A 15,722-nucleotide genomic window follows, 5' to 3' on the forward strand; every position below is an offset into this window, starting at 1 on the left:
CTTTCTTTTTCTACCTCTACTAACAGCAAACGTTTACCCTTAGGATTTGGGAATAAAGCAGGCATAGTGGCACACACCTTTAATGCCAGCACTCAGGAGGCAGAGGTGGGCAGATCTACAAAGCAAGTTCCAGGACAGCTAGGGCTGTTACACGGTGACACCCTGTCTTGGAAAAACAAAACAAAGAAGGAAGAAAAAGAATGAATGAATGAATGAATGAATGAATGAATTTAGGAGTAAACTGGAATTCTCAGAAAGTCCCCAGATCAAATACTTCACCCTTCATACTCCTTTCCTCATTGTTTACCTGAAATTTGCTGAGGCATATCAAGCCTTTTTATTAGTACTATTAAACAAAGACTGTAGCCTGGGGATTAAATGTAAAGATCAGGGAACATCATTTGAATAGCATTCTAATGCCACAGCGTTTGGGTATATTAGCAGCCTGAATTACCACCTTAAGTGCTCCTTTTGCTCCCAGACTTTATTTCTTGGAACACCTCTCTCAGAGTCTGTATAAAGCACATACTGTATATAAAATTTGCAAGGAAAACCCAGTGATGGTAGCAGACTGACTGCCGTGGCAACAGCTCAGAGCAAGGCCCATAGATTAGAGCAGTGGCGGCGGCAGCTCCCTTAAGTGTCCTGGCTAGGCTCTCCCGCTCAGCGCTTGGAAGTCACCTGCTTTTGTTCTTTACTTGGTGAAGGTGATTTGGTTTTATTTTGTTGTTTGTTTGTTTGTTTGTTTGTTTTGAGATGGGGTCTCCTGTGGTCCAGGCTGGCCTTAAACTCAAAGTTGTTATGCCTTAGCCTCACAAGGGCTGGGATTATTGGATCTGCCATCACACCCAGATAAATCTTTTAATGCAGCAGTGTTTGTGTCCTCGTAAGATTTAGCTATTTTAGATAGTTATGTTTTTCCTCATGTCCACAGTTGCCTCTTGTAGAGATTCTGGGAATCCTAAGAACTGCTAGCAGGGAATTCACACTAGTCTGAGACCCAACTGGTCTTCAACAGCCTGATTTGGGGAGGACAATGTAGGAAAGTGGCCCATCACTATACTCTACTCTCTTCAGCCATGGAGTGAGTCACACCCTCCAGATCTATGGTAAGGAACAAACAATGCAAAGGATGGACAAGTGTCAGACAGACAGATGTCTTAAAGACTAGTAACTTTGCCAGTGGCTACAGTAGGTTCTCAGAAACTGGCCCCTGAATAAAAAACAGTAGGAATGTTAGATTAGAATCAGACTGGGGGGGGGGCGGGGCTGGAGAGATGGTTCAGAGGTTAAGAGCACTGGCTGATCTTCCAGAGGTCCTGAGTTCAATTCCCAGTAACCACGTGGTGGTTCACAACCATCTGTAATGAGATCTGGTGCCCTCTTCTGGCCTGGAGGCATACAAGGAGGCTGAACGCTGTGTACACAATAAATAAATAAATAAATAAATCTTTAAGTGGCTTATGCCCTCTGACCTCAGATTTCATCAGCAAAATGCTAACAAATGAGCCTAACTTACAAGGATAAGATGGGGAGCAAGTGTCCCTCTCTCCCATTTCCTGTACACGGTGGCAGACAGGTCACCAAGAAAGGCTTTTGTGATGGTATATGTAAAACCGAAAATGAACCAATGAAGGCCACATTCTCTTAGAGTTTAAGAAAATCCAAGATATATATATATTGCCTATTTCAAAATTTAAAAGTAAATTTGTTATAAAGAAGTTTTTATTTAAACCCTTGAAACTGAAATGTCAATGTGGGAAATAATTCCCAGACTTGTGCAACAGACCAAGAAGATTCAGACACGCCTCTGACCTCCAGCACCTCGTGATCCAGCCCAGAAGAGAGGCCTTTGAAGGAGTAGCTCCAGGTAGAAGGGACAGCATTAGCACAGGGACAGTGCACAGAGAGGTCACCCATCTGCCACAGAGGGGAAGACTTGAGACACTGATGGAAATAGGTCCTGAAAGGAAGATCTAGAAACTGAACTTGACCTAGAAGCAGCAATGATGGCCTATCCGGGGTCCTTAGTACATCTTAAATAATGTCTTCAAGACTTGTATATACATCAGAAACTGGGGTTTAAGACCAAGGACATCACCATTCCTCAACCATCAAAAGTACCAGTGGAATTCTCTGGCGGTTTGATGGCCCTTGGAGACCCTTCGCCATCTGGTATCTGGAGCGCAAGGTGGGAGACACAGCAGCTATCAGAACTAGGACATGTTCCACTTGGCATATGGAACACCCCCTCATAGAAGAGGCCAGGACACCATAGCTGTCTGGATCCTGACTCCAACTCCCTGTGGTCCCCCATCGTGGAATTCCCTTATGAGATTCATGGAGAGTTCAGTTCTCCCTTTTCAGAGCCTTGGGCTCGCATCCTGTGTTCACTGTTCTCTTCACTAGAGATCCCTGCAACAGGTGCCGGAGAACCCTCTCGTGAGATGAGAAACTACTGTTAGACTCTATAATTCCGTGTGCCTCCCTGTATGAAATTCCACGAAGTGCAGTTTTTCTTGATAATGCATAAAATGGGGAGATCACAGCAAAGATTTACAAACTTCTGGCAGCTTCACTCGGGGCATGGATGGGGCTGCATTCCTCGAGAAGTTCGGTGGTTCCTCTGTCAGCCCCAGAAACTGTACAGCAACGCTGAAGAACACTGGTGCAGCGGGTTCCCAGGGCTGAAGCCCTGACTGTAGGGTCTTTGCATGTCTGTTACAATAAGTCTAGTAAGAGTCAGGACTTATCCTCAGCTCACGAGGCTGCGTTGAAACCCATATATTCCCCTAGACTGCATAGGCTCAAGAAGCCCCTTCCCAGCCTTACCTCTGCAAGTTCAGGAGCAACAAAAGCTTCTCTAACAAAGAAGCAATTCTGCTGACCCCTGAAATTCTATCCCTATGACTCATCATTTTGAAAAGAACACATACCAGTTTTTTTATTTGTTTGTTTGTTTTTTGGAAGACATTTATCCCACACACACACAGGTGAGAAAGGCTCTCTGTCCCCACAAGAAGCAGAGGAGTGATTACATCTGGGCACTTATGGTAGTAGGCCCAGTGCGCTCACTACCACCGCCCCTCTGCCCCCACTCCTCACCCTCACACCCTCTGGCTGCCTGAAAATACACAGCACTCCAAGACAGGCTGCACTTGGCTCTTGCGGACCTGGCTGGCCTTCACTTCACACCTTGAAATTCTCAGCCCTTCATTGGGCCTGCACAGGTCACCTCTGTGCTGTTAGGAACCCCTGGGGAGGCAGAGGCTGGCTTCTCCCAGAGCAGTCAGGAAAGGCCTCAGCAGCCAGCAGCCTAAGCTCTGCTTAGTTCTCCTTCATGCCCTCCTCGAGCCACTTCAGATAGCGAGCATCTCCGTGGTCCATGGCTATACTGAAGACCTCTGGGATTTCAAAAGGATGAGCCAACCTTTGGAAAGAAAGCAGAACTCTGAGTGATGATGACAGGATTAACCCTACCTGATAAAACCCAGGCCGCAGGCTCTCTGGAGGCCCCTGCAAGCAGCTGCAGCTCACAGCTTAATGCCCTGCGTGGTCCAGCCTGCCTGAGCCTAGTTCCTATTCAGCCTGTCTGAGCCTGGTTCCTATTCAGCAGGTGCTGGGCTGGATCAGTACCTTTAGAGCAGTGGTTCTCAACCTTCCTAACACAGTTCTGTTGTAGATATTAGTTTAGGATGTGCTGCATTTGTTTATGCTGTGGAACATTTATTTAATGATGCAAACACGTGCTACATTCTTTTATGTTGTGTTTGTTTAGCTCTGTGAAGCTGTGTTACTGTGCCTGTCTAAAACACCCGGTCTAATAAAGAGCTGAACGGCCAACGGTGAGGCAGGAAAAAGGAGAGGTGGGGCTGGCTGATGGCAGAGAGAATAGAGGAAGGAGCTAGACCAAGGAGAGGAGAACATAAAGGGGCCAGCCACTCAGCTACACAGCCAGCAATGGAGCAAGAAGGAAAAGTTATACAGAGATAGAGAAAGGTAAAACCACAGAGGCAAAGGGTAGACAGGATAATTTAAGAAAATCTGGCTAGAGCTGGGTAGTGATGGCGCACACCATTAATCTCAGCACTCAGGAGACAGAGGCAGCCAGATCTCTGTGAGTTCGAGGCCAGCCTGGTCTACAAAGTGAGTTCCAAGACAGGCTCCAAAGCTACACAGAGAAATCTTTTTTTAAAAAAATATTTATTTATTTATTATGGATAGAATATTCTGTTTGCATATATGCCTGCTAGAAGAGGACAGCAGACTTCAATACAGATGGTTGTGAGCCACCATGTGGTTGCTGGGAATTGAACTCGGGTCCTTTGGAAGAACACGCAATGCTCTTAAGCGCTGAGCCATCTCTCCAGCCCGAGAAATCTTTTTTTGAAAAAGAAAAAAGAAAGAAAAAAAAGAAAAGAAAAGTTGGCTAGAAACAAGCCAAGCTAAGGAAGGCTGGGCATTTATAAGAAAGAATAAGACTCCATGGTGATTTATTTGAGAACTGGGTGGCAGGCCCCCAGCAAAAGCCAAAGAGTAAAGAGAAAAAAACTACACAGTTCCTCACGTTGTGGTGACCCTCTCAACCATAAAATTATTTCGTTGCTACTTCATGACTGTAATTTTGCTACTGTTATGAATCTCAACCCACAGGTTGAAGACTGATGCTTTAGAATCTTAGACATATGGGTTCAAAGTCTGCCCTTACTAGTTCTGTGTGTTGTGGGAGCTCATTCCACCAATATCTTTGGGGTACCAGCCTTCAGGTGTGCTTCTTGTCTGTGGACATGACCGCTTATTAGGAGAGAGAAAAGGGTCCTGCTCTCTATTTGGTGGTGAAGACCAGGTCAGGTGACATGAAGTGACCACATGTGATCGGTCCCCAGCTTCCCTGGGCTAAACAGAAGGACTCTGCAACTCGTGATCCCTTGTCCTGTATCTGTAAGTCTGTTTCCCCGTTGCATCCCTTAATAAATTGATGTATATATTCACTGTGGCTCACATTACAAGTGGTGCCCAAATGGGAACTGAACAGTGGATGGAGCTGGTCTGTGCGGCTCCCATCCCAGCCTCCCCAGCTGCTCGTGCACTTCCCATATCCACTGAGCCCCAAGCGTTCCCATGCTGGAATCCCTGTCTGCCCTGTGTCTGTGACTGTGGACAAGTCATTTAATTTCTCTGAATGTCTCCACAGAAAGGGATAAAAACACCTTTTTGGCTGGATTGCTGAGAACTAGCTAATGACCAGCGTTGCACACACTCATGTTCACTATTCTTTTCACCTCCATCCACACACATCGCTGTGTCTTCCTGCCCCTCCCCAAAGCCTGTATTTTCCGTCCTACCTAGAAAATCTTCACTGTTCCTGCTGATCCACCAAACTCCCCTTTCTTGAGCCTCAAGGCCAAATAATCCCTGACCTTCGCCCACGGGGCCCTTACTGAAAGCCTGGCTCGGTCGCCTGCTTCTGCTTAATTCACCTGGCCCAGGGCCAGTCATCTTCAGGCCAGTCTCTCATGTGTCAGATGAACGAAATAATTCTTTGCTTACTTTCTGATCAAAGTAGAGTCATTGGGAAGTTCTCATGGGCTAACGTGGTTAACTAATCATAGTGTTTTATAAGTAGGATTGATTATCACTTTGATAAGCTTCTTTCATGGACACCAAGGCCAGAATCTTCTTTGATAAAGAGACATATAGAATTCAAAGAATCAGACACCTTAGCAATAAGATGAACTGTTGAAACACTTCATAGGTATACTGCCTATAGTCTAATATGTATAGCAACCTGGTAGTTTGGTACCCATTTTATAGATATAGACAGATGAGGCAAAAAATATACACATATACTAATACAAGCATTAGGGTGCAACTATCAAGTAGGAAGCCAGACTTCAACATAAGAAGCAGAACTCTGGAGTTCTCCTGACCCAGAAGCTGCCCTTCACAGCTTACAGTTCGGTTCAGCCAAGCTACCTATTCCCTCGCCTCTGTTGACGTTAACAAAAGGGTCTTCTCTGAAGTCAGAATTGAGACTCAGCTTACAGCTCTATGGCCACAAAATCCTAGTTTCCTACGATGTGAGGAGATGATTCTTACCATGCAGAGCAAGGGAGTGTAGCCCAGGCGGCCGGCACAGCAGTCCACCTGGGGTGCCCCTTAAGAACCCCACACTTGACCTACAATTCTCCCTGCCTGCAAGATGTGTGGGAGCAAAGGCTGCTCAGAGCCTGTGGGAGTGGCGACCCATGACTGGTCCAACTTGAGGACCATGCCACAAGAGGGAGCCCACACCAGACACTGCCTGGATGGCCAGGAACCAGAGGCAGGACATTCCAGAGACCCAGATAGAACCAAGCATGACTGCCTCCCCCCCTATAAAAGGTCGATGAAATGACTCCTAATGATATTCTCCTATACTCACAGGTGATGTGGGAGTGTCATATATCAATCTGTTGATTTCATTGGTTAAGCAATAAAGAAACTGCTTGGCCCTGATAGGTTAAAACATAGGTGGGAGGAGTAGGGTGCAGCCCCGCCGCTCCTATTACAACACACAGGCCAGTGCCTAGCCAGTCATCAGACTCTTCATGCAGACGCCGATGGGAGTAGATGCACACCCACAGCCAAACACGAGGCAGAGCTCAGGGAACCCCACAGAGGAGGGGGAGGAATGATTGTAGGAGCCAAAGGGATCGAGGACACCACAAGAAATCCCACAGAACCAACTAACCAGGCTTCATAGGGGCTTACAGAGACTGAAGCAACAAACACAGACCCTGTATGGGTCTGTGCTAGGTCCTCTGCTTATATGTTGTGTTTGTATAGCTTGGTGTTCTTGTGGGACCCCTAACAGCAGGAAAGTGGGTGTCTGTGACTCTTTTGCCTGCACTTCGGACCCTTCTTCCTCCTCCTGGGTTGCCTTGTCCAACCTTGATATGAGGGTTTGTGTCCAGTCTTCTTGTAAGTTGTTATATCACGTTTGGTTGATATGTCTGGGAGGCCTGTTCTTTTTTTTTGAAGGGAAACAGGAGGAAGAGGAGATCGTGGGAGAGAAGGAGTAGGAAGAGGGACTGGTAGGAGTGGAAGGAGGGGAAATGAGGTTGGGATGTAATGTATGGGAGAATAAAATAATAATAATAATAACGAATCATTTGATCCTCTCACAGACAAACCAAGTTAAAATCCATTAGGTAGTGCTTATGTTGGACATTTGAAAAATATCTCCAAGTGATCTAACACATGGCCAGCACTGAGGCAACAGGTTAGACCAATGCTTCAAGTGGTAATGTGGACAAGAATCACTAGATATGATTCTTGGGATGCAGTTCCATTCAGTAGGTCTGAAGTGACACAGGATCCCTTCTCCAATACTAGAGGTAGAAGGGAACAATGTCCTTGTTGCCAATGAGAGAATTGTTTGCAAGAAAAAAAATTAAATTTTGAAACCTTGAATTTGTCATTGTAAACTTAAAACTGTCCCTAGCAGCCATCTTATTAAGCCACAATTTGCAAAATGTGAATGATGCCATTTTCTCACTAACTTCTTGGTTTTGAAAAAGAATGAGTACTCTTCATAGAAACATGATATTTGTGTGCCAGGAAGTGGTGGCATACACCTTTAATCCCAGCACTCGAGAGGCAGAGGCAGGCGGGTCTCTATGAGTTCGAGACCAGCCTGGTCTACAAGAGCTAGTTCCAGGACAGGCTCCAAAGCTACAGAGAAACCCTGTTTCGAAAACAAACAAACAAACAAAAACCATGATATTTGTGTTATTACTATATAATGGTTGTATTGTCAAGTAAGCTAAAAATAGTTTTCAAAATCCTTGGCACTTATGACTGAAAATGTTCGTGGACTTCATCAAAGTTTTGGAGACCTCAGAGGTAAAGAGACCTCACTTTGTGAGTCACTGCTGTCAACCGCTGAGAGTCAAAGTGAGCTTTGTGACTGCATTACTCGGAACAAGCTAGAAATTGACCCAGCTTTCGTGAGTCTGAATAATCTTTCTAAAGCATGAGGAGGCCCTGAGACCGATATTTTGAAGCCACCAGTGTAAACTGTCTCGTTCTACTCTCCATCGGCCAGATGGACACGGAGTCTCTAGGAGACGCTCGCTAAACCCAGCTCTCCCTCTTCCCACATTCATTCACGCAGCGACCAGAACATCCGGACCTAGTCCTGTGGTTCGTGAGTGAGAAGCCTTACCTCACATAGGTGGACAGCCTGGAGACCTTGGAAGTCTTTGTCTTTATTAGCTGTGACAGGAAGAAAATCAATCAGCAACTTAGGACCTGAAGGCCAGCTCAACCCTCCATTCCTCCCAGGTCACAGCCCAGGTCACCCGCTTGCTAATGGACCTCAAACATCTCAGGTGGGGCAATCCTCACGATCGGTTGATTGATGTGCATGTAAGACATCATCACTGAGCTACACCCCAGCCTCATCACTAATTCGGATCTGGAAATGGTCCTGATGTCACTCATTGTCCTGTTAAGACCTCCTCTGCCCCATCCTCACTTACCAACAAGATCTCAGTGGATTCTTCTATTTCTCCCTTCCAAAAGTACCTAGAGAAGAGAACAAAATCAAATTGTAACAGACCCAAGAGGAGCCTGGCAAATTGTCAAACCTGCCCAAGTAGGTAAATTACTGAAGAGAAGTCGCCACAATCTTCCTCAAACCCGTTGTGCTGGTACAAGGTAGAGTCATCAGGAGGAGTCCTCAGCTGAGAAAATGCCTCCACCAGACTGGGCTGCAGGCAGGCTGTAGAGAATTTTCTTAGTGACTGATACGAGAGGTCCCAACCCATTGCAGGTATTGGTCCTGTTCTATAAGACAGCAGGCTGAGCAAGCCATGAGGAGCAAGCCAGTAAGCAGCTCCCTCCATAGCCTCTGCATCAGCTCCTGCCTCCAGGTGCCTGCCCTGCTTGAGTTCCTGTCCCTGACTGCCTTTGACAGTGACGTGGAAGTGTAAACCAAATAAACCCTTTCTTCTTCAACTTGCTTTTTGGTCCTAGTGTTTCATCGCAGCAATAGGAACCCTAACTACAAACCCATAAAAAAAAAGTCTAGAGTTGGCCAAGGCCCCACAGGTCAGTCTGTCCAATCATTCTAACAGATACATTCAGCACCTATCAGTGCCTTCCTGAAGGTTATCTATTGAAGATAGTTTCCTAACTCAGATTTCATGAGGTCTCCTTCTTTCCTTCCTTCTTTCCTTCTTCCCTCCCTCCCTGCCTGCCTTCCTCCCTCCCTCCCTCCCTCCCTTCCTCCCTCCCTCCCTCTCTCCCTTCCTCCCTCCCTCCCTTCCTCCCTCCCTCCCTTCCTCTCTTCTTTCCTTCTTTCCTTCCTCCCTTCCTTTTTTCTTCCCTCCATCAACCCTCCCTCCATCTTTTCTTGCCTCTTCCTTTTTTATGTTGGAGAGCAAACTCCAGGCCTTGTGCATGTTAGGCAAGCAAGCACTCTGCACTGAGCTACATGCATAAGCCTCTAGAGAACATTTTAACGATTCAGAAACGTAGGCCTCAGCCTCAGAGAGGCTAATTCAACAGACCTAGGCTGAGGTTCAGAGATCAAGTTAAGGCAAGTTAAGCAGCCATGCTCAGACAAAGTGAGCAGTTGAGCAAACAGCGTGACTTTTCTCTCCTTTCTCTATACACAACATATTTTTGCCTTCCTTGGGAGATATAAACTGATAACAAACAAAATCTCCGAATGCAAGTCGACTGTGCAGTGTTGATTTAAACGCCTTTGAAACATCCTCCGACAGCTCACATTTGCCCCGTGTTCTCTTTGTCATCTAGGGCCCGATATTAACACTCCCAGTCCCCTCCCTGGCCTTGGCAAAACTCACAGTGACGACGTCTTAGGCAAGATGTTCACAGAAGCAGCCAACTTCTTATCCAATATGGCCCTAGAGCAAGGAGAGGGGGTGATCACTGGAGCAAGTCCAGGGTTTTAAGAGAAGGGATGGGAATTACTGTGAATATCTGAGTCTAGGTAAAGAATCATTTAGGGTGTCCCCCCAGCCTATGCTTTACATATGCCCTGAGAATTCTTATGTTGGAAACTTCTTTTTTTTTTCTTTTTTTTTTCTAAAAAGATTTGTTTATTTATTATGTATACAGTGTTCTGTCTGCATGTGTGCCTACAGACCAGAAGAGGGCACCAGATCTCATTACAGATGGTTGTAAGCCACCACCATGTGGTTGCTGGGAATTGAACTCAGGACCTCTGGAAGAACAATCAGTGCTCTTACCCTCTGAGCCATCTCTCCAGCCCTGGAAACTTAATTCTTAATGAAACTGTAGGTGAGGACCTTGGGAAGTAATTAATGAAGTAAAAATGTGGAAATTGGAGCGCCAGTCTTCGCTTAGGCAATGCTAGGGGAGCTGCCAGGACTAAGCTAGTACCAAGACCCAAAGCTGCAGCGCTACCAGCACAGTGTGGTTAAGTTAAGCCCAGCAAAGCTGTGGAGGCTGGACTGCCAAGACCCAGTCCCTCCCCCACCACACTGTATCCAGGAATTTATCCTGAGCCTTCAGAGTTAAAGTGCTATAGAATTTTACACTTACATGGGGTCCTGGCTACTTTTATGCCAACTTGACACAAGCTTTAGTCACCTGAGAAAAACACTCAGTTGAGAAAATGCATCCATAAGATGGGCTGTAGGCAAACTGTGGTTCACTTTCTGAATTAATATTGATGGGGAAGGCCCAGCCCATTGTGGGTGGCACCACCCCTGGGCTAGTGGTCCTGGATTCTATAAGGAAGCAAGTTGAGCAAGCACAATGAGCAAGTCAGTAAGCAGCACCCCTCCACAGCCTCTGCATCAGCTCCTGCCTCCAGGTTCCTGCCCTGCTTGAGCTCCTGTCCTGACTGCCTTCAATGATGAACAGTGATGTGGAAGCATAAGCCAACTAAACCCTTTCCTCCCAACTTGTTTCTTGGCCATGGTGCTTTCTCACAGCAGGGATAACCCCAAGACACCCGGGACCAGCTTTCCTTACTGCTTGCTTATTTAGCCAGGGAAATGCCTGCTTCACCATTGTCCTTTAGAAGCAGCCAGCTTGTTTGGCTTCACAAGCTAGTGCTATAGCTGGTTCAGCGTTAGGGCTATGGGGATGGAAGGGCAGTGTTTTATATGTAATGTCAGGAATGCTGGGGCACAAAGGCAGAATGCTAGGGTTTGAGTGTGTACCCGGAATTCCTGTGCTGAGAACTAACCCCACAAATCATGAGTTAAATGAGTTTGGAGAGAGAGCTTTTAGAGGGCGATTAGGCGATTATTGAAGTTAGGAGGGTGGGGCCCCAGGGTGGCATCAGTGACTTCAAAAAGGAAAGGGAGAGAAAGGGGGTCAGCATGCTTGCCCTCCACTGCCACGTGATACCCTTGTTTGGTTGGTGTTTGTTTGTTTGTTTTTGTTTTAAAGGTTTCTGACAAACACCTTATCAGAACCCTACTCCAGGGCTGGGTCGTAGATTCCCTCCCCTGTTCCAAGGAGGGGCTGGTCTCCCTGCTCCTCCCTTGAGCCCTCTGCTTTCTTACTTATCATGAGACCTTGGGAACTGAGCTAAGGGGGTGAGAAAAGGAGTTAGACTAGCAGTTGGGGGAGGGGGTAAATTGTCCCCGTGGAGGCCTTCACAGTTCCTTTAAGACCTCCATCAAGTCACCAACTCTATGAGTCTCACGTCTTCTGCCCCATCAATGACTTAACATTCCCTAGCACAGCAGAAGATCAGCCCTAAGGCATTCCGAGCAGGGACATCCAATGGGTTCCTCATCCCACCCCAAGCAGAAAGTATGGAGTTCATCTTTGGACACAACGTGGCCCCTAGGAGCACCCTGGTAGCTTCCCGCTCACGTAGGGGCATCACCTAGCCCCGCACTATACCTGGCAACATCTTTGGCAATTTGCTCATTGGGACAGTTGACAAAAACAATGGAGTAAGTGCCAGAGACATGGTTCCTGGTGAGGGAGGAGTGGAACCAGAGGGTGAAGGTCCTGAGCATAGGATACGTCAGGATGACTGTCAGGATCTGTATGGTACAAAAGAAAAGCACGGGTCAGTGACTCCTGGCTCCACCAGACTGGAATCATCTCGTCATCCCCATTCACAAAATAATTCCTGAGGTCTGTATCTTGTTTTACTACTTAGAGTGTTCATGCCCAGAGTCCTGGGAAACTAGCTCAGTTAAATGAGATTGCCACACGCCACCCTGAATTTGGTGGCCCACGCTTGTAATCTGAGCACTGAAGATGCAGAGACTGGGAGATCCCTGGGGCTAACGAGATGACCAGAATATTCCTGGCACCTACTCAGCAAGTTCTAGACCAATGGCAGACCCTATCCACCCCCAACAATAAATAAATAAATAAATAAATAAATAAATAAATAAATAAATAAATAAATAAGGAAGCCAAGGTTAAGAGCACTGAATGCTGTTTCAGTGGAAAAGCTGGAAATATGGAAAATTATGCCCTGGCAATGCTGAAGCACGCATGGCAGCCCGTATATGGTGGTTCTGTTGAACTTGTCCATATTGGGTTCCGTGATCTAAGTTGATGAGGACAACTGACCAGGCCTCTTCCTCAAGAAGGCACCAGATCTCATTACAAATGCTTGGGAGCCACCATGTGTTTGCTGGGCATTGAATCAGGACCTTTGGAAGAGCAGGCAGCTGCTCTTAACTGCTGAGTCATCTCTCCAGAGGACTTGAATTCAATTCCCAACACCCACATGTTGGCTCAGAACCCAAGTTCCAGGGCATCTAATATCCTCTTCTGGCTCCCAGGGGACAGGCACATACATGGTGCAAGCAGAACACCCATACACACTGAATAAATAAATAACAAGATGAAAGGCTCCTGGAAAATGATACACCAGCACTGACCTCTGGCACCCATACACACAATTTACCCACACATATACAAAGTACGCATGCCTAGATGTTTTCCTCTGCGTTTTATGGCTAAGGAAAAAAAATGGAGGACCACAAATCAATAAGGCAAAAAACTTTCTCAAGCCATAGCTTTAAATGTTGAGGCTGGAATTTGGACTCAAGTCTGGATGGTTTCAAATCCATTTCTATTGCACGAAACTGTTACTGCAGGTACTTGTGGCTGCCGGTCACTGAAGCATCTGTGAAGATTATTTTTAATGGTAAGCACTCATCTCTCCGAATGTTTTAGTGAATAATTTCACTTGCATCCATCTAACTGCTCCAGGTTGGTGCATGCTTGAGTGCGAACATACCAGTTTTAAAATCCTGCAACACACGCTGCTGGGACTAAGCATTAGTATGACCAAGAAGTAGATTCTCCTTGGGGGCGGAGCACAAGCAGGCTTTGCTGAGAAGGTGCTCTCTCTCTATTGGTTACTTTTCTCGTTGTCATGATGAGAAACAACTTGGCTTACACGTACACATGGTCTGTGTAGCTGGGGAAGCAGGGCAAGAGGCAGAGTTGTGGCATGTGGTAGTTATCTTGCCAAGAAATAGAGACCAGACAGAGGCTGGCTGGGAGCTAAACCACAAGGCCCCTTCCTAGCAGCCAACTTCCTCCAGTAAACAGCCTCTACCTGAAAGTTTCACTGTGTCTGAGTCACATCATCAGCTAGGAAACATGTTCAAACGCACGCGCCCACCATGGACACTTCACAATCAGCCCAGAACATTCTATACCTGTCCCCGTCAGTTCATGGTGACCTCACAATTCAAACATTCATTACATTCAGTTTATCTTGAAAAGTCTTCAGAGCCTTACAGTTCTACAGAAGTTCAAAATCAGGAGACTCAAGGCAGTCTCCTGTCTGTGTGCTCCTATAATTCAAAATGCATGCAGTATCCTAATGCGAGCATTCTTGTTCACAAAGGGAAGAATAAGGGCTCAGTGTGGAAAACTGAGCCAACGCATGAGCAAAACCTAGCAGGGTAGATACAGACCCAGCAGGGCAGACACAGACCCAGCAGGGCAGACACAGACCCAGCAGGGCAGACACAGACCCAGCGGTGCAGACACAGACCCAGCAGGCAGACACAGACCCAGCAGGGCAGACACAGACCCAGCGGTGCAGACACAGACCCAGCAGGGTAGATACAGACCCAGCAGGGCAGACACAGACCCTGCAGGGCAGACACAGTCCCTGTAACTCTTGCCCTTTACACGCCTGTAATGCCAGTATCCAAGTTCCATTGCCAGCTCAGATGTAGCCTGTCCCACTTAGACCACAGATGCAGTGTACTCTGTGTGCCTTTAAGGTTAAGCCTGGAAAACCACGACCCTGGGCAGCCTGTTCCAGCCGGGCACTCTCTTTTCAAATGAATTCACAATGAAGTTTTCCACACCCTAAGGCGCCTTTCCTAATGCCCCAGCAGCTAAGGTTCATTTCTCCTAAGGGCCAATAGCTTAACAAGTTCGGCTGCTTTCCCCTTGCTGGGCTCCGCCCTGAACTTCAGGTTCAAAGAGCTTCTCTGTAGAATCCTTGCCACCCACATTCACAGTCGTTCTGGTCCTCTCAACGGCCACCACAATGATCCACAGGCTCTATTTACAGCAGTCCAGGGGTTCTCTAGCCCACAGCTCCAAACCATTTCAGATTCCTCCCACAAATCACTTCCAGAGGCGTAGCAAACAGGAGAGTCGAGCTCAGCACACCAACAGGTTGCTTCTCACACCAGTTTCCCATGCTAGTCTCTCTTGCCATTGTTCCCACCGGATACCTGACAAGAAGCAAATTAACAGAGGCAAAATTGATTTGGACTTAGTTTAAGGGAATCCATCAGGCCAGGGAGATGCTCACTGGCTAATGTGCTGGCTGGGCAAGCATGAAGACTTGAACTTGGATGCCCAGCACCCAGGCAAAACTCTGGGCAGGACAGCACACGCTTGTAATCTCAGTGCTAGGAGGCAGACGAGAGACTCACAGGGGCCCAGTGGACAGAGTCTAGCCAAGCAATCAGCTCCAGGTGCAGTGAGAGACCCTACTTCAAATAAATAGAGAGCAAGAGTGGAAGACACTCAACACTGACTTTCACAGATGTGTGTGCAGCTGCACGAACACATGCAGGGACACACACACAATGGTAGCCCATCATGGTGAAGGCAATGTGTGGAAGCTGGTTGTTCACATTTTGCTATACCAGGAAGCAGAAATTGGAGAAGCCAAATCGTAAGCATCAAGGCCCACCTCCAATGACCTACCTTCTCCAGAGAGTCTATGTCCCTTCAAACCATACCACAAGCTGGGGACCAAGTATTCGACTTTTACATGAGCCTGTGGGCAAACATTTAAACCAAAACGCCATTTGAATAAGATCTGAAATAGTAAGTCAGATTATTGATGGGGGCACCAAGACACTAAACCACCTCTAGGGTATGGAGTGGTATGGAGTATGGGGTATGGAGTGCCCTGTTTCTATGGATAGGGAGAAGATCAGAAGGCAATGAATGAAGGGAAGGAATTACAAAGAAAGGGGTCAAACCGGGGCGTCAGGTGTCAGGTGCAGGTGTGGTAGAGGTCTGAAGTGGGGAGGGGGGACAGAGTGGCCATCAGAGCAGAAGAATGGGCTGGTGAGAAGTGGAGACCGGCCAGAAAGCAGTCTGTTTAGGAAGTCACTCACTGGCTCAGATCCTGAGCAACGTGTCAGCAGCTGTGGGAGAAAATAGCTGAGTTATCATTTTCTTTTTTTTTTTTTTTTTTTTTTTTTTTTTTTTTT

The 15,722-nt window shown here is 46.9% G+C and overlaps 1 protein-coding gene across 1 annotated transcript in view; it reads right to left on the bottom strand.

The window, feature by feature from the left end:
• Nucleotides 1–3,009: 3,009 nt before the first annotated feature.
• The window catches only part of LOC101989048 (protein CutA homolog), a 19,087-nt gene continuing 6,374 nt past the window's right edge, over nucleotides 3,010–15,722 (bottom strand). Inside the window, exons 2-6 of the mRNA XM_005346001.1 lie at nucleotides 11,899–12,044; nucleotides 9,858–9,917; nucleotides 8,526–8,571; nucleotides 8,210–8,259; nucleotides 3,010–3,430 (exon numbers count right to left, since the gene is read on the bottom strand). Of these exons, the coding sequence (XP_005346058.1) occupies nucleotides 3,328–3,430; nucleotides 8,210–8,259; nucleotides 8,526–8,571; nucleotides 9,858–9,917; nucleotides 11,899–12,044 (405 nt within the window). The 3' untranslated portion in view covers nucleotides 3,010–3,327. The remainder of the gene's footprint in view (nucleotides 3,431–8,209; nucleotides 8,260–8,525; nucleotides 8,572–9,857; nucleotides 9,918–11,898; nucleotides 12,045–15,722) is intronic.

This window comes from Microtus ochrogaster, chromosome 4, assembly GCF_000317375.1.
Source record: "Microtus ochrogaster isolate Prairie Vole_2 chromosome 4, MicOch1.0, whole genome shotgun sequence".
NCBI classification, from domain to species: Eukaryota; Metazoa; Chordata; class Mammalia; order Rodentia; family Cricetidae; genus Microtus; species Microtus ochrogaster.